Genomic DNA, 15,021 nt, shown 5'->3' with positions numbered 1-15,021 from the left:
ATTACTATATTATATTCTATAATATAAATTATAGAATATAATATTTTAATATATTAATATTATATACACTAACGGATTAACTAAAATATTGGGCATAAACAAAAAAATAAATAAGTTGCAACCTAAACAACTTTAATAAGTATCTCAAATTTATTAAATAGCACAAAATATATATATATATATATATGAGAAATGATTAGGTGAAGAAATTTGGTGAGGGAATTTGGTGAGGGAATGACTTGGCATAATCTTATTTGCTGAAAAAATCAAATAATTTTTCTCTTTTCTCTCTTTTCTCTCACTTTTACATTTTACAACCAATGAAGGTGATGTCAAGTCATTCCCTCACCAAATTCTCTCTATCACTTCTCTCTCTCTCTCTATATATATATATATATATATATATATATATATATATATATATATATATATATATATAGCTATGAAAGAACAATTCATAAAAAGAAAATAAACTTAACCTCTTGACAGTGTGAAGACTAATTTTTTTCTCACAAATATTTCACCTATATGGAATCTTCCATAAAATGTTTGGATCTTCAAAACACCACCCTTTCTTCGGACCCCACTTTTCTCTAAGTCCTAACCACTAATTATATCATATTCAAATGTCAAAACCAAAATGAAATATTTTCTTTTTTCAATCTGGATAGAAATAAGGTCCAAAATAACAAGAGAAAACCTATTAAAAGTAAGAAAAATCAATTAACTAGAAGATTTTATTTCTTCTAGTAATGGTTAAAGCCAAAATAAATACACATGTGAATGAATAGATTTGTACACAACTCAATACTTTAAAGAGAATACAATCAAATACAAATTACATATAAAAAATTGGAAAAAGGGTAGTGCTTTGAAGAAAATGGGGTTTGATGGAGTAGAAGATGAAGGTCAATGCTCGGTAGAGAATGTGAAGGAGGAGAGTGCTTGATTTTAAAAAAAGTGTTATTTCAAGGGTCCAAATAATATACCAATTGACAACAGAATGAATGTTCGTTTGAAGAAAAACATGAGATGGTTAAATGTTTAATAGTTTGAACCCTAAATGACTCGACATAGAGTTCGATTGTATATAAAAACTGGACCATTTTTTTTATATATATTCTAACACTAAATTATATGTGTTTAATTTTGTATTATTCGTTGTGACGGTTTTCATACTCTTATATAGGCTTGTAGAAAATATGGTATTAATATATACAATAGAGTTTACAATATATTTAATTATCATAGGTTAGAATTAGGTATTTAGGTCAGCCTTATTTTCCTTAGAAGGATCTGTCTGTATTACATTTATATGTTCTAAAAATTGAAAGTTGGATATGTACTTCTATATTTATATAATATATAGGAGTATAGTATAGATGTATATTATAATTAGTGTGATATCTATATATATCTAATAACGCTTAATTTGAAATGTTGAGGGTGTACTTCACGCTCTCTCCAAAATAATTCTCATATCACAAGGTATTTTTTCATATTTCTCTCTTCATTTATGAATTGTTTTTCTTTCCTAAATATATTAATTAATTTTAATTTGTATATATATATTAATGTTATAATTATTATTAAAATATATTAAAATTTAATATTTTACATATACACATTAAACCAAATATTTATCTATATTAATTAAGTTTAGCATTAAATACTAATTATAAAACATTAAAACGTGCCATAAAATCAAGAATTTCAAATATATATTATATTAATTATAAAATGTAACTTTCAGTTATTCCATTATATTAATTATAAAATAGAAAAAAAAAATTATCATGTTTAACATTAAATACTAACTACAAAATATTAAAACTTACAATAAAATTAATAATTTCAATTATATATTATATTAATTATAAAATTTAACTTTTAATTATCATATTATATTAATTATAATATAAAACTTAACCTGCAATAAAATTAAGAATTTCAAATATATATTATATTAATTATAAAATGTAACTTTCCGTTATCCCATTATATTAATTATAAAATAGAAAAAAAAATATAATTATCATATTTAGCATTAAATACTAATTATAAAACATTAAAACCTACCATAAAATTAAGAATTTCAATTATATATTGTATTAATTATAAAATTTAACTTTCAGTTATTATATTATATTAATTATAATATAAAACTTAACTTTCAGTTATCATATTATAATAATTATAAAATTTAACACAAAAATAATAATTATGAAAAACATAAACAGTGCAATTAAATCAATATAATAAATTAACCTAATTTTTCATCTTTTTTTCCATCTAAATATTTGTTTTCCTATAAATAATTTTACATCAACAAGGTTCAATTTAAGAGAGAAGAGTGATATTCTGCCTATTTAGTCTCCTTTCGCCTTTCAATGTTTTGCTTTTTTTTTTCTTAGGAATTTTATCATTTTAGGCAACTACAACAACCTTCTATCTTTTGAATTCCATCTTGGTTAAAGTGAGTAATAATTAAATTATATTAACATCAATTTCTCTATCAACATCATTATTTCATTCAATAATTAAATTGGTAATATGTTATGTTTCACCAATCTATTGTTCATTGTTTTTTTTTTCTAGGAATTTGATCATTTTAGGCCGCTGCAACAACGTCCTATCTTTTGAATTCCATCTTGGTTAAAGTGAGTAATAATTAAATTATATTAACATCAATTTCTCTATCAACATCATTATTTCATTCAATAATTAAATTGGTAATATGTTATGTTTCACCAATCTATTGTTCATTGTTTTTTTCTTCCAGGAATTTGATCATTTCAGGCCGCTGCAACAACGTCCTATCTTTTGATTAAATTTTATGACTAATTAATAAAATAAAAATTTTAAATACATATAATCTCTTTATTCTTAGCAAAATATTTTTTTTCTATTTTCCTATTTTTTTTTAAATATTATTATTACTTATTATAACATTTAATTAATTAATTTATTATTCATATTATTTTATAATATTTGTCATATTTAATATATTTATATTATATTAATAATCTTTTTATTATTATTCAATCTAAATATTTTTAAAATTACTTTAGTTGAAGTTATCCAATATAATATTCATCATTCTTTTGAGTCAAAGTAGGAGTAATGACTATATTGTATGATTTAATAAAATAAAAATAATTTTTTAAGTTAAATATATTTAATTTTTTTAAATACATATAGTTTTATTAGTTAAAAAAAGATGATCTCTATCTTTTGAGTATAAGATTTTTTTTCTATTCCAAACAATTTCACATGATAAAGTTTAATGTATTTAATAATATTTATTTTTAATCACAAAAGAAATAAATAATTTTTTTTGAAATATTATTATAACATTTAATTAATTATTTATTATTTCCCATTATTTTTCAATATTTATCTTTATTCTCATTTTTAATATATTCATATTATATTAATAATTTATTATTATTATTAACATATGATATATAAATACTTTTTTTTATAAGAAATGTGCTTGTTATGTCTATAACATCTAATTTTTAAATATTTGATCATTTTTTCACATATATTTTCGTTAATTATAACAATCCAATTATTCACTTAAATATTCTTAATGTTTTTATATAAAAAATGTTTTGCATAATATATTAAATTTTCATAAAAATAAATAACTATTTTTACAGAAGATGGTGAATCTATTAAAAGCTAATACACGATATTTATTTTTAATCATAAAAGAATTTTTTTAAATATATTATATTTATTATTTCTCATTATTTTATAATATTTGTCTTTATTCTCATATTTAATATATTCTCATATTTAATTTTTTATTATTATTCAATCTATATTTACATATAAATATTTTTAAAGTTTTTTTATTTTTACTTTTTTTATTTTAAATTTTATTTTTATGTTTATATTTTATACTAACTATTATAATGTCAATTCATATCAAAATATAAAAAATTGACACACAAGCCTCCATTGGATTGGAATTCTAGATTTGACTACGGATGACAATTACAAACATTTAGTTGCAAGAGTTATGTACATGTGAGATGCAATAAATACTAAAAAAAAATAATGAATTGCTAAGTGTTGATTTCTTATTAATAGACAAGGAGGTAAGTGTGTTTAATATTTTGTTATATATTAATGTATGTTAGTGCAAACTAACATGTAATTTATAGGGTGCGGTTATTCACGTCAGCATCGATCGTCAATTTGTTCCAAGACATCGAAACTTATTAAAGGAGGGTAACATATACATATTTCAAAAATTTTGAGTTGTCAAGTCAAACGCTCAGTACAAACCAGTTCCAAACTCTTTGAAAATTTTGTTTAGCTACTTTCTGAGATTCTAAATATTTCGAGATATAAATTTAATTTTTCTGATTACAAGGAGGTTATTTCTAGAAGTGACAATTGCTCACAACTAACAGGTAGTGTTTTGATTAACTATTGTCTTTCATTTAATTTTTAACTTACATTTTCCTTTTTTATGTTATAGTTATTATAGCTCGTCTTATCAGTTTGGGCTCTAAGACTTTTAGCAAAATTGGATATAACACAGTTGCAAAATGTGGTTTAAACCTTCAATTTGATAGGTTGGTCATTTATAAATCTATAAGTTAAATGAGTTCTTTTGTTTTTTTACTCTATTAAATATTTTAATTTATTAAATATTTTAATTTTTACCTTTTCTATGTGTTATTTTATAGTGGAGAAGATATTAATCTAACTTTATGGGGAAACATAGCCGAAAAATTTGAATTTGTTGAAGGATCTAACAACCAAGATCCTATCGTAATAGTTGTGACCGACTTTCTTGTCAAGTTATACCAAGGTATGAATTGTAAAAAAAATATGTTTATGTCTTAATATGTTTGTGTTAACCATTTTTATGTGCTTTCAATAGGTCATCATGTCCTTTCTTCAACAACGACCACACAAGTTTTTCAAAATCTAATGATTCCAGAGGTGGTGACTATGCGAGAAAGGTTGATATTGTCTTTCTTTAAACAATACTCTTTGTTTAAATATTTGTTGTTTTAATGAATATTATTTTTGTGCCACGTTTAATCAACTAATTGTAGATTTGCTGTCCATCCATCTCAAGTATGTTTGTTGGATGATACTGTTGAAAGTTCGATGTCTTTACAAGATGAGATGATGAAAGATCGACACACAATTGAGGAATTATACAACCTATTGTCAAATGAGGAAAGCAAGGTTGGTAAAATTGGTATTTCAATATTTTTATAGTTATCTTACTGGTTTATTGGTTAACAGGAATGTATACGTACCGTTGAAGCGACAATCAATAATGTATGCAACTACAATGGTTGGTTTTACTACTCTTGTGATGATTGTCACAGAAAAGTAACGCTCGAGGGCGATGTTTTTTTTGCAACTCATGTGTTAAAGTTACAAAAAATCCTACTCCAAGGTGTTTATTTTTGTCTCTTTGATCATTAACAAACTATATTCATATATTTAATTATAACTATTTTGTTTTTTCATTAATTATTTTGTATCTATTTTAGATATAAATTAGAGATTGAGGTTGGTGACGAGTCAGGAGCTGCACTATTTGTGCTTTTTGATAGAGTTGTAAATAAGTTAGTTAATCTAACCGTTTCAGATTTGTTACAATTACATCCGAGTTGTGACAAAGATTTACCATTGCCGTTATCATCAATGTCATCGCGAAAACTTGTGTTCCAAGTTAAAATTACTGATTACAACCTCAAGAAAAAATCACACAATTTTACAATTATAAAAGTGTTTGATCCAAGTCAATCACTCATTACTCAATAGGTAAACATATTTTGGATATCTTTATGCTCAACTTTGAAACGTGTTTTATATATTAAATTAAATTTTGTTAAGGGAGGAGCATCAATTTCAGACAAAATTGTTAAAGAGGTACTTTTTCAATTTTTTTATCAAATAAATTGTTTTTTTAATCTATTTTAATGTCTTATTTAAATATTTGAAAAGTTTATATATATTTGATTAAATTTTATTAGGGATGATCATCAATTTCAAACAAAGTTGTTAAAGAGGTACTTTTTCAAATTTTTGTGATCAAATAAATTGTTTTTTTTATTATCTATTTTAATGTCTTATTTAAGTTTTTGAAATGTGTTTTATATGTTAATTAAATTTTATTAGGGAGGAGCAACAGACAAAGTTGTTGAAGAGATAGGACAAAAAAGACAAAAAATTTATTTTTTATTTTTTATTTTACAATTTTTTAATTTCATTTTATGGAAGTTGTTTTTTTTATTAGTATACATTATTAACTATTATTATAATATAGGATATCTTAAATTATACTAGAGTTATACATTTATTTTTTTTATGAATGTTTGTTTAATATTGTGTTGACTTAAATTTTTATTTTGCTTTCAATAGTTTAAATTAAATCAAGCCTTTTGGTTTGTATTGTATTATTATTATTTTCAGTTTTAATCGATCATTCTTTTTTCTCACATCATGTATATATTTCATAATTAATTTTATATAAATATATTTTTCCTTACATAATTTTTCTACAATTATTTATATATTATTTGTTTATTATTTATTTTTATACAATTTACTTATATTATGAAACAATTAATAATAATTATTTTTTCTATTTTTTTCTCTAATTATATATATATATATATATATATATTATATTTTCTCTTCATATAAATATATTCTCTTTTATTAAATTAAATATTTTATAAAAATTTCGTTTATATTTTTCCGTACAACGTATGAAATTACTAGTAGTCATAAATAACGTTAATTAATAAATTCTAAAAAGATATATGATAATGTAAGCTATTGACTAATGACTAGTTTTGTCATTGACTCTCATAATGGGCCTTATCTAAAAGATATAATCAAACATGTACCATGCCATATACCTTATCTAAATAATATTTTTTAAAGGATGAAATTATTTTATTAATCTAATTAATCGATTAAATCACACCAAAATACTAAAAACCTATAAAAAAAATAATTCAGTTCAATTTAGACATTATTTGTCACAAATAAGACCAATTAAAAATATTTATCAGAAAAATCACTAAAAAAAATAACAACTCAAAACAATTTTGACACATAAGAGACTCAAAATACTGGTGAATCGAGTCATTTTTTTATGTATTTCACTTGCTGATCAAATAATTTTAGACATTTAAATTATTTTTTGTTATGTGCTATATCATCGCTTCTTCACTAATATCTATATCGTTTTCAATTATTCAGCAAAATATCCAAAGAATATTGGTATATATATATATATTTCTACACTATTAAAAAAACATTTAGAAAAGATAATGGACTATCAATATTCAATCATTAACATTTTTAACCACTATAAATATAATAGTTGGTTAATAGGAATCAATCATGTATTCATGTCATATATGTATATATATAATATAATGTGGCATCCTATAAAAAAAAATATACTTGAAAATTCATCATCAAAACTTATAGTTATCCTTTCAACTTCATTCATTCATGCTATAACGACTATTTCATAAACAAATGATAATGCAGTTTTTTTTTTCTACAATGGTGGAATTTGGTGTGTTTTAACCAATTTTACTTTAAAAAAAAAAGTTGTTATCATTATTCCAACCCTCTAGCAATAATTTTAATTTTTGCCCATTAAAATAGTAGATTATGATTGGCCCATCATCCATGGAAGTTGTATTTGACCATTTCCTTTTTCTTTTACTTATTGTCCATATTTAAATTAGAACAAATTGTATTTAAAAAAATAGTAAAGAATATTATCAATTTCCGTCTATAATTAAACCGAACATATAATTTGTTAAAATAAATAAAAGAAATATAATAAATATGAAGTAAAATAATAAAATATAATGCAAGGGTAAGATATTTATATAGAGTATTACTGGCTGGGCCAATACCATGGCGAGCTCTAATTTGATCTAAGGTCCCCAACTGGACTAATATATGTTTGGTAGATGTTAGTATGAGCCCATTAAAAATATTATGGGCTCAAATTTGATAGCTCGAATTCTGAGCTAATTTTTGTTACTGTATTTATATTATTTATAAGAGGGTCGAGGAAGGCAACGACTAACACTAAGAGCGAAACAACAAATCTTATGTGGCATGTCACATGTCTATCACGGTGGAGGAAAAAAATTAAAATGCGTTTCCCGCTCATTGAAAAAGAGTCTCTACCAGTCGCGTCTCCTTGCGTTTCTTCTTCTTCTATTCTTGTTGCTATTCCTTTACTCTCGCGTTCTTCTTCTTCACTTCTGGTTGGTGGATCTTCCATTGTTTGCGTTCTTCTTATTTCCTTTCGGTTGCTCTTTCTTTTGCTCTTTACTAGTCACATCTCTTCGTTTGTGCAACAAAAATGACAAAAATAGGGTTTCCGAAGCTCAATTTCATTTAAGTTTTTCAAGCTTCAAATTTTACGTTTTATTTTTATTTTTTTAAGATTTACATTTTTCTCTAATTTGACTATCACGAATCACGGAAAGAAATCAATATAATAGAAACATTCTTCAACTAATTTAGTAATTAAAATATTAAAATAATATCAAAAAATCAAAATTATGTTAAACGTATAATAATATCAAAGAAATATTAGACGGAGCAAAAAAATAAATTAAACGGACAAAATTTTTTAAATGTTCCACAAGTAAGTTAAACGGGCCAAAATGTGTTAAACATGTCAAAATGTATAAAACGTGTCAAAATGTGTCAAAAGTGTGAAGACATGTTAAATGTGTCGTTAAACATGTCAAAACATGTAAAATGTGCCAAAAATATGTTAAATGTGCTAAAAACTTGTTAAAACTTGTCAAATGTGTTAAACATGCAAAAAACGTATTAAATGTGTCAAAACATGTTAAACGTGTTTAAATGTCAAAACGTATTAAACATGCAAAAAAAACATGTTAAAAACATGAAAAACGTGTTAAATGTGCCAAAACGTGTTTAATGTGCTAAAAATATGTTAAACGTGCCAAAAATGTGATAAACCTGTCAAAATGTGCCAAAAACGTGTTAAAGATGTTAAAAACGTGTTAACCGTGCCAAAAATGTGTAAAACTTGTGAAAAACGTGTTAAATATGCCAAAAACGTGTTAAACGTGCCAAAAACATGAAAAACATGTTAAACATGTGAAAAACATGTTAAACACGTGTTAAACGTGCCAAAAATGTGTTAAACATGTCAAAACGTGTGAAAAACATGTAAAACGTATTAAAAATGTCAAAAACGTGAAAAGCATGTTAAACGTGTGAAAATGTGTTAAACATGTCAAAAATGTGAAAAACGTATTAAAGTGTTAAACGTGCCAAAAACGTAAAAACATATTTAAGAAAATAATATTTTGAACCGATATTTTATTTTTAAATTTAGTAAGTTAAAATGTCGAACCAATATTTTTATTTCTACCATGTTGAATTGATATATTTTCAATGAAAATCGAAACTTAAAAAAATCTTTTGACCTTGAGTTATCATAATTAGTTTTGTCAAACTAATATTTTAATAAAATAGATAATATATATTAAAATTATTTTTATTATATTTTATTTTATAAACATAAAAATTGAGATTGAATTACAATTTTATAATTTTTTCAAACATAGGAATTGGGATTGAATTATAATTCTATAATTTTTTCAAACATAAGAATTGAATTGTAATTCAATGCCAATTCTCATGGAATTGGAATTGTGATTCCAATGCCAATGCCAATTCCAATTTCAATTCCACTGATCCAAACATACAATGATGTTTCAAAAATTAAAGATTACAACTAATACAAGTTCACCTTAAATGCACTTGTGGATAGTGCTCTAAAGTGGCATGAAAATAATTAAGTGATGACGATTAAAATTATAATGTAATAAAGAATATATTTTTTAAATCTAAGAAAAACAAAAATACTCTAGATTAAATTATCTCGAAAGGTAAGTTAGAGCAGGTAACAATAATATAGTAATACAAAATAAACTTCCTTATGAAACAACTTCAAATGAATCCTCTTTCTTAAAAATGATATGTAATCAATTTTTTATTTTTATTTTAAACTGTGATATTTGATCTCATAAGTCTTAAGAACTATTCTTATCGCTTAAACTATTAATGACGTAATTAGTTCAGTGATAAAGCACAAAAATTTTGTTCGTAAATTCATGAGCTTAAGTCTTTATATAAAAACGGGACAAAACTACGACTTAGACATAAGATAAAAATTTGTACCTAATGATTTTTAATATAGTAATGAATAATGATGAACAAGTTATAAACGAACAAGCCATAAAAAGATAAACGTGACCTTCTTGGTAGAGTGAAGACAAACACTTTTGTTTTGTTTTTTGTCTCACAAATATTTCACTATATGAAATCTTCCATAAAATGTTTGATCTTGCATAAAATTTATTAAAACTATGTTATGATATTACATTTAGATAAATTAAATTAGATTTTTGTTTCAACAATCAAAATTTCTTCTATAGAAAGAGGCTAGCAAGACAAGCCATATCAGATTCAAGTCTTCATCCTAAAGAAATCAATAATACCTCCTTTTTCGTGCCTCCAAAATAGTAAAAACTATTTTTTTTATATATATATAAATATAAAAATTAAATTTAACAATAAGAATTGATCTAGCGATTAAAATGCTTGTGGTATAACTTATAAGACTAAAATGACAATATATATATATGAGGATTAAAAAAAATGAATTGAGATGAATTATTAATAATGTATATTTCAAAAGAATGTAACTAAATTGACAATATTGATAACAAATATGCGTAAAAATGTGAGAGAGTAAGAATGTGTTGAGATGAATTGTTAATAATGTATATTTCAACGAGAATGTAACTAAATTGACAATATTGATAACAAATATGCATAAAAATGTGAGAGAGTAAGAATGTGAGAGAATGTATTATTTCTTAAAAATCATTAAACAAAGAAGTATTTTGATTCAATTATGTTTATTTATAAAATAACATTTATCTAATTATATATATATATATTTATTATGTTTAAATATTTTTCAAACATTTATCATATAATATATAATAATAAAACAATTTTAAATTTGATACAACAAATTTTAAAAATATTTTAATTATATTTTTTTGTATTATTTTTCATTATATATAAAAATAAAATTATACATATATATATATATATATATATTAAATTATTAATATTATATAACTTAATCTAAAAAATTTAAAAAATTGAAATTATAATAAAAACTCATATAATATTTATTTATTAATTTAATAAAATGTTAAGTTTTAAATTTTAAATTTGACTTGATAAGATGTAGGAAAGATTTTTGAGAAAAATTCCAAACCAAGACAATTAAAAATAAATCTTAACAGAAAATTCCTAAAATTAAAAAGTAAATGTTAATAAAAATCCTAAAGCCAACACAATTAAAACCTAAATCTTAAGGAAATCTAAAACCTATCTATAAGATGAACTCTCTCTTTCTTTGCACCGTATATAGCCATCTTCATTGGGCTCGCTTGGCAACCGAATGCCAACTTCGTCGACCGACGATTCAAGTTGCGTCTGGCAACCAAATGCCGACTTCTTCAACCACGATCAAGTTGCGCCGCCACCGTGAAAATCGTCGAGGATCTAGTCTAGTCGTCTTCCATTTATATTCCTCTTCTCCATATCATTGCGTTGGGGTTGAAGCAGGTCATTCCACCGAAAAATCACCGAAAAATCACCGAAAAATCTTCACGATCATATTAGCGAAACTGCTCTTCGGATTGGGTATCTGGTCTCGGCGGTCGGTTCGGTTCGGTTGATGAATATGGTTCAAATTAAACTCGGAACTCTTGGATTTAGGAGTATTCAATCTATGGATTGCTTTCGTTCCTCTACTGATTTTGGTTAGTTCTGCTCTTCTCTTTTACGTTTGTATTGTTTTATATGTTTTTACTCCTTAGTCTGTGTTTGATTGTTTCAGTTTCTTTGTTTATTTATTGTTGTAAGTTTGTTAAATGATGTTCTTTGCATACCGTGTTCATCTGGAACCCTGGAGAAGGCGGGTTTTGGGAAAACAGAGGTGATTGTTTCAGAAACAGGGTGGGCATCTAAATGTGATGCGAATGAAGTTGGGGCGAATGAGGAGAATGCTAGGACTTATAATAAAAATCTACGAAAGAGATTGTTGAAGAAGAAGGGTATTCCTTATAGGCCGAAGAGAACTGTGAAGGGATATGTTTTCGCATTGTTTAATGAGAATCTGAAACCGGGTCCTACTTCTGAGAGGAATTTCGGATTGTTTAAGGCTGATGGAAGTACTGCTTATGATATTGGGTTTAGGGGTCTTGTACCCTCTTTGGGTTCATCATTTAAGATTAAGGTTAGTATTTATTGTTCTTTAATCATTAACTTGTCTTTTTTCTATTATATACTTATCAATGTTTTCTTCTCTAATGTAGAATTTCAGGTTTGGCGGTTGGACAAACATGGCGGCATGGGCTATGGCCACTCTGTTTCTCATTCATTTCAGTTAGAATAAATAATACATTGTAATTTTTATTTGTTCATTTTAAATAAAGCTCTCAAACTCATTCATGAACAGAGAAGACGAGAAGGATTCACTGTCAAACTAGAAGAAGTAGAGGATTGGCTGTATGAAGATGGGGAAGATGAGACTAAAGGAGTATACGTTGATAAAGTTGATGAACTCAAGAAGGTACTATTTTCAACACTCTCTATCTTCTGAATTTGGAGGAATTTTTGTTGGCCTAACTTCAAAAACCAAATTTGTAGCAAGGTGATCCTATTGAAGAGCGCCACAAGGAACATACAGAGAGGGATTCAGTGATAGACCAGCTTGTATATAGCATCAATAGCTACAGAGGCTGTAATGTCAACTGATCCCAAGTTCGATCATATTGAATTATCAGAGAAGGAAAAGGTACGATACACAATTGGTTTTCTTATACAAAATGTATTAAGAGTTTTTTTCGCATATAATCTCTCTATTTTATCTATATTAGTAACACCTTGTTTGGAAGAATACCTCTAAAACACCATTGTGTTATTTTAGTCTAATTTATTTAAAATCTCTGATCAAAGCCCCAGATTTGTTTTCATACAAGAAGTCAGATTAAGTTCTTAAATTTTCCAAAATAAGCCTAACTTAAAAAAGTCTTCTTTCTCATACGGTGATCAACTAGTTTATGATGAGTTAGTGTTTATCACTTAATATGCCGTTTGTTATGCATTTTTAAAATTTAGATAATGATACATAAAAATCTACATTTGACTAAATTCACAATGATATCTATATCAAATAAGTTAAAATTCATATTTTAATCCAGTTCTTGATTTAAAAAATAATCTTAACACCAAATAAAAAAAATACACTATAATTTCGATAGTGATCTAGAAAATAATCTGAATTATGATCCAGAAAATGATTTTACCAATTGACAATTTTTCAATGAATGAAAGATTGCAACAACATACCTGTTTCTTCCAAATAGTCTGGAAAATTATATTTTTGATTTAGTTATTAAAGTTCTTACTTTTTTTTTCTTAAGTGTTGTAGAATTAAAGAGGTCATATGCAGATTTCTTACTATTACATATTGTATTTTCAAGTACTGAAAGAGTGTGTGAAAACTTCCTTCATTATATATCACATTATATATCACCGTTTATTAGTTCAAGTAAGTTATTTTCATCATACTTAAATTTATATTAACATATTTCTATTTTAGAGCACGGTAATGGTAGGTTTGTTTTTAAATGAATGAGTCATTTTTTTTATGATTTTAAAAATTATTAGAATTCGAATTTAAATAATACATGTTTATTTGAAAATAAATAAACATATATCATATACTACGTTTAACTTTGTAAATGTTAAAAATATTATTTGATTTATTAAAATATTATTTTTTATTTAAATATAATTTTTTATTAATTTAAAATTTTCATTAAATTTAAATTTGTATTCAACTCATATGCATGTTTTCTATTTAATCTAATATTTTTTAAATTTTGTATTTAACTTTTATTAAATTTAAAGTTACATTTAACATATTTTGTATTAAATTTTATTTAGTTTTATATTTATATATTTATTAATAATATTATTTATTCTTAAATATTCTTATTCTGTTTATAAATAATTTTAAATTCAACTTTTATTTATCATTAATTCATAAACAAAATTTTCTATTTTGTATTAAACTTTTAAATATTGTATTATTTCTATTTATTCTAATATAATTTAAATTTTACATGAAACTATTTTCATTAAATTTAAATTTGTATTAAATTTATTAAAAACTGTATTTTTGTATTAAAAGTTTTTTAGTTTTTTACTTATATATTTTTTATATTAAGAATATAATTTATTTTTCTAAATATTATTATAATGTTTATAAATAATTTTAAATTAAACTTATATTTATCACTAATTCATAAACTATATTTTGTACATTCTTATTAAATTTAAATTATATTTTGTAAATAGATGTATGAGGAATTTTTGCATTACAATAATAGTGAAGGTCTTAGAATGCACATCCATGTACCGGATGAAACTATTTAAATAAATTCAAGAAACGATAATCTAGTTGGATCAATACTAAGGTGAAGTGTGTGGCTTGGAATGTCTAGTTACGAAGTACTAAGGAAGATGAAGGTAAAATTTGTTGTCTAAAAATTTGAGTAAAAATTTAAACATAAAGAGAAAAGAAATTATAATTTTTTTAATTTACATAGTTCTTCCAAAGAGATTACAGATGTGATAATGTCATCAAAGAATATATTGGATCGATTGACAGGTAAAAATTATTGATTGATTACTTTTTCTATGAACTAATCAACCGTTACTTCTGATGTTAACTTCTACCAAGCCAATAATGATCCTTTAAATTTCTTATTTGAATCGGAGCTTGGTCATCATCTTCTACCTACTACTACTCATGTCTCATCTTATCTTTCTGTCTATAATTTTTTGTTAATAAACATTTAT

At 24.1% G+C, this 15,021-nt stretch overlaps 1 protein-coding gene across 1 annotated transcript; it reads left to right on the top strand.

The window, feature by feature from the left end:
* Positions 1–11,532: 11,532 nt before the first annotated feature.
* Positions 11,533–13,060, top strand: LOC124922635 (heat shock 70 kDa protein 15-like). The gene is made up of 4 exons (XM_047463359.1): positions 11,533–12,388; positions 12,468–12,537; positions 12,611–12,724; positions 12,802–13,060. Exons 1-4 carry the CDS (start codon positions 12,318–12,320, stop codon positions 12,907–12,909), a joined length of 363 nt encoding a protein of 120 aa, XP_047319315.1. The 5' UTR covers positions 11,533–12,317; the 3' UTR covers positions 12,910–13,060.
* The last annotated feature ends 1,961 nt before the right edge of the window (positions 13,061–15,021 follow it).

The sequence above is a fragment of the Impatiens glandulifera genome, chromosome 1 (genome assembly GCF_907164915.1).
Source record: "Impatiens glandulifera chromosome 1, dImpGla2.1, whole genome shotgun sequence".
Taxonomy (NCBI): domain Eukaryota; kingdom Viridiplantae; phylum Streptophyta; class Magnoliopsida; order Ericales; family Balsaminaceae; genus Impatiens; species Impatiens glandulifera.
Note: the sequence above shows the minus strand (reverse complement) of the source record. Positions and strands in the feature narration are given on the sequence as shown.